Source organism: Cebus imitator, unplaced genomic scaffold (assembly GCF_001604975.1).
Source record: "Cebus imitator isolate Cc_AM_T3 unplaced genomic scaffold, Cebus_imitator-1.0 Scaffold4, whole genome shotgun sequence".
Lineage (NCBI taxonomy): Eukaryota > Metazoa > Chordata > Mammalia > Primates > Cebidae > Cebus > Cebus imitator.
Genome location: NW_016107319.1, coordinates 5789036 through 5793066, shown reverse-complemented (window position 1 = coordinate 5793066; position 4031 = coordinate 5789036). Strand labels below are relative to the sequence as shown.

The following is a 4031-nucleotide window of genomic DNA, read 5'->3' as shown; positions in this document are numbered from 1 at the left end:
AAAGCTAATAGGGAAGTCACAGATGACTTTTATTAATGCTGTAAAATGGCAAGTCAGTGGCAGGTTCTGAGTGACATGATCTGTTCACTGTGGCACCAAAAACACAACCTTTCAATTTCATTAAAACTCAAAAGATGTTTCACTGTTAGTATTAATTTTATGCAAGACTTAGAAAATGAAAAAATTCAGATGAATTCCTTTTAAATCTCCAAGGCTAATACACTGTTTGTACCTTAAAATAAGCTATAATAAAGTGGACTTAATAACACATGGTGGGGACTTAAAAGGGAGTCTCCTACTAGCCAGCATTATGTTAGGCTTTAAAGAAGGAAGCATAAGAACACTATTTGACTTGACTGAAGTGTATCTGCTAAACTACCAAACCAGGAAGAGAAACAAAAAAACATATATATTGAAATTAACTTTGAAGCTCATTCTTTTAAAAGTTATACATCCTAACAAACAAAATTTAGCAATATAAATGCTTACAATTTCAATTAATTGGATGTCATTCAAATAAACTATAAAATGCAAGCTAACCTTCAAGTGTGTGTTGAAGTTCCAACACTTGATTAATAAGTCTTGTTTTTTCCTCCAGTTCCACCTGATTTTCAGCATCAACTGCTGTAATATAAAGGTTCAAATTTACTATTAATTGACATTAGGTATTATTTGAGTAGTGTAGCACTTAAAAATCTGCAAAATGTTTTATATTCATTCTTACTTGACTTATACACAGGCCCTGTGGAATAAAACGTTGTACCCCCAAATTGCAGATAAGAACATGAAGGTAAAAAAGATAAAAATAACTTGCCAACCTCTCATAGTTAAAGAATGGAGGCTGCTTTGGTTGGTCCTTTCTAAAACTAGATGAGATATAAGTAAGTAAATTAGCCAAGATCAAAGCCTTCTAAATATTGTTTCTCTGCCCTTTCCATTGCTTAATAAAGCAAAAGCATCTACAAAACCAGGAACATACGAAAAAGAAAATGAAGAACATACCATCCATGTCAGCATTCATCATCTTCGGTAACAAACTTTTGGGCCTTGGATACAAAATCCTTGCTGAATGGTCTACAATAAGAAAAATTGATTAATATAGATACATACCACAATAAAATATAAGCCTGTTTTTCAAAGAAGGATGATTTTGTTAAATATGACATAGTAGAACTTTTCATATGCTTTACTGTTTCCAAGAATAAAGTAAATGCCTAATGGGTAAACAAGCAAAGGATATAAATAGTTCGAATGAGAGAAAATGTTGAGCTTCTTGATAATCAAAAAACACATAAAATTAAATACCACTGTACAATTATTAAATTATTTTTCAAAGGGGATAATGATCAGTACTAGCAAAGAGTTATGGAAAAACAAACACACAAACATTGGACACAACTTTTAAATATGTCATTTTTTTGGAAAGCGTATGGTAAGATTCATAAAAGCATTTAAATCTTTTTTAGCTAAGTATTTTCTTCTTGGAAATTTAGGCTAAGGAGAATTATGCAAAGAAAGAGTTATATACATAAAAATCACTTCAATCTTATTTACAACCAAGTCAATCAGAAACAATGTAACTGTCCATTCGTAAATTACAGCTGTGATTTTGTTTTAAAGAAGATTTTTTTTTTTAATTTTGGAAATGGGGATCTTGCTATGTTGCCCAGTCTGTATTCAAACTCCTGGACTCAAGCAATCCTCCCTTCTCCCCCCCCTTAGTATAGTTACAATTTCTAATGGAGTGGCTACTGAAAATAACTATGATGATAATAGTACATAAAATAATGTATATAAAATTGTATATTCAACTTATGTAAATTATGTAAAACATAAATATGCATAAACATGAAAATGAAAAAATGTTCTGATATTATGGATGATGGTATCAATGAAGATAAAATTTTTTCAAATATTCTTCATCATTAAAGTATTGCTTTACATATACTGTTTAATTTTTACAAATAAAATTCAAAAGAAAAACCTTACACTAAAATTAACTCCAGATGGATTAAAGATTTAAACGTAAAACCTAACACCATAAAAACACTAGAAGAAAACGTAGGCAAAACCATCCAGGACATAGGCATAGGCAAGCACTTCATGACTAAAACACCAAAAGCAATGGCAACAAAAGCCAAGACAGACAAATGGGATCTAATTAAAACTGAGAGCTTCTGTACAGCAAAAGAAACCATCATTAGAGTGAACCAGCAACCAACAGAATGGGAAAACATTTTTGCAATCTACCCATCTGACAAAGGGCTAATATCCAGAATCTACAAAGAACTACAACAGGTATACAAGAAAAAAAACAAACAACCCCATTCAAAAGTGGGCAAAGGATATGAACAGACACTTTTCAAAAGAAGACGTATGAGGCCAACAAACATATGAAAAAATGCTCATCATCACTGGTCATTAGAGAAGTACAAATCAAAACTACATTGGGATATCATCTCACGCCAGTTAGAATGGCGATCATTAAAAAATCTGGAGACAACAGATGCTGGAGAGGATGTGGAGAAACAGGAACACTCCTACACAGTTGGTGGGAGTGTAAATTAGTTCAACCATTGTGGAGGACAGTGTGGTGATTCCTCAAGGATCTAGAAATAGAAATTCCATTTGACCCAGCAATCCCATTACTGGGTATATACCCAAAGAACTATAAATTGTTCTACTATAAAGACACATGCACACGTATGTTCATTGCAGCCCTGTGTACAATAGCAAAGATCTGGAACCAATCCAAATGCGCATCAGTGATAGACTGGACAAAGAAAATGTGGTACATAAACACCATGGAATACTACGCAGCCATAAAAAATGATGAGTTTGTGTCCTTTGCAGGGATTTGGATGAATCTGGAAGCCATCATTCTCAGCAAACTGAGACACAAGAACAGAAAACCAAACACCGCATGTTCTCACTCATAGGTAGGTGTTGAACAATGAGAACATGTGGACTCAGGGAGAGGAGCATCACACACTGGGGGCAGTTGGGAGGGGGCAGGGGAGGGACAGCAGGGGGTGGGGAAGGTAGGGGGATGGGGAGGGATAACATGGGGAGAAATGCTGGATATAGTATACACCTAAAGTAAAATAAAAATAAATAAATAAATAAGAGATTATACAGATATTGAACAAATACCTAAAAAAATTAAAAAATAATACAGTACTGATGTCAAAAAGCAAAAAAAATACTTTTTGACAAAGCAAGAAAAATACTTGACATCTAAAACATTAATATGGAATAAATGAAAAAAATGTCCACTCATCACCTCCCAATCAGGGTTAACTGAAAAGACTAAGCAGGACGTATATAAGTAAATAAATACTAACATTTTATTATACCAATAAAGACTTGTAAATATTACAAAACAAAATTTCTATGAAACATGTTTTGCTCCATTGCTAACAATCATTTCATTCATTGTGTTCAAAATATATTAAATAATGCTACCAAATTATTACTGAAAACAGATTTGTTAACCCATCTAATCTACCACATTGAAGCAATCTAGACTTCTCAGTGTTATTCTTTCAACAAGTATTTACTGAATATCTACTATACCCAAGGCACTGTTATGCCTCTGTATCTTAAACAGTAGAAAGCAGACCTATTAAATAAGGATATCTACATACTGGAACTAGAATCACAATCAAGAGATATCAGTGTATTACATTCTCTCACAGCTTCTGTTAATACAATCTTGTATTAGCAGATACTAGCATGAAATTGGAAATAAAATGGCCAGTGTACATCTACATAACATGTAGATACTTCAGATACTAACATGAACTTCAAATTAAAATGCCCAGTGTACATATACATAAACGTCAGCCTAGAAAAAATACTGAATATCTCTTGCATAATATTATTAAAGAATTAACTACAAATGGCATAGAATTAACTTAATAATACTGAATAAACCTACTCCAAGTCTTCTAGCATCTTTCCCTTTATCTAAACCACATTTAAAGTTGCTCTCCCCGACCTCTTTTTCTATGTTTTTTTTTTTTTTTTTT

General features: G+C 32.7%; 1 protein-coding gene across 4 annotated transcripts in view; it reads right to left on the bottom strand.

Moving 5' to 3' along the window:
* The window catches only part of SCOC (short coiled-coil protein), a 48351-nt gene that overhangs the window by 3145 nt on the left and 41175 nt on the right, over positions 1 to 4031 (bottom strand). For 2 of the 4 annotated variants that reach the window (XM_017534214.2, XM_037740406.1), the window contains exons 2-3: positions 1003 to 1074; positions 541 to 624 (exon numbers count right to left, since the gene is read on the bottom strand). In XM_017534214.2, the coding sequence (XP_017389703.1) occupies positions 541 to 624; positions 1003 to 1074 (156 nt within the window). The remainder of the gene's footprint in view (positions 1 to 540; positions 625 to 1002; positions 1075 to 4031) is intronic. The other 2 variants (XM_017534222.2, XM_037740408.1) reach the window with 1 other exon arrangement.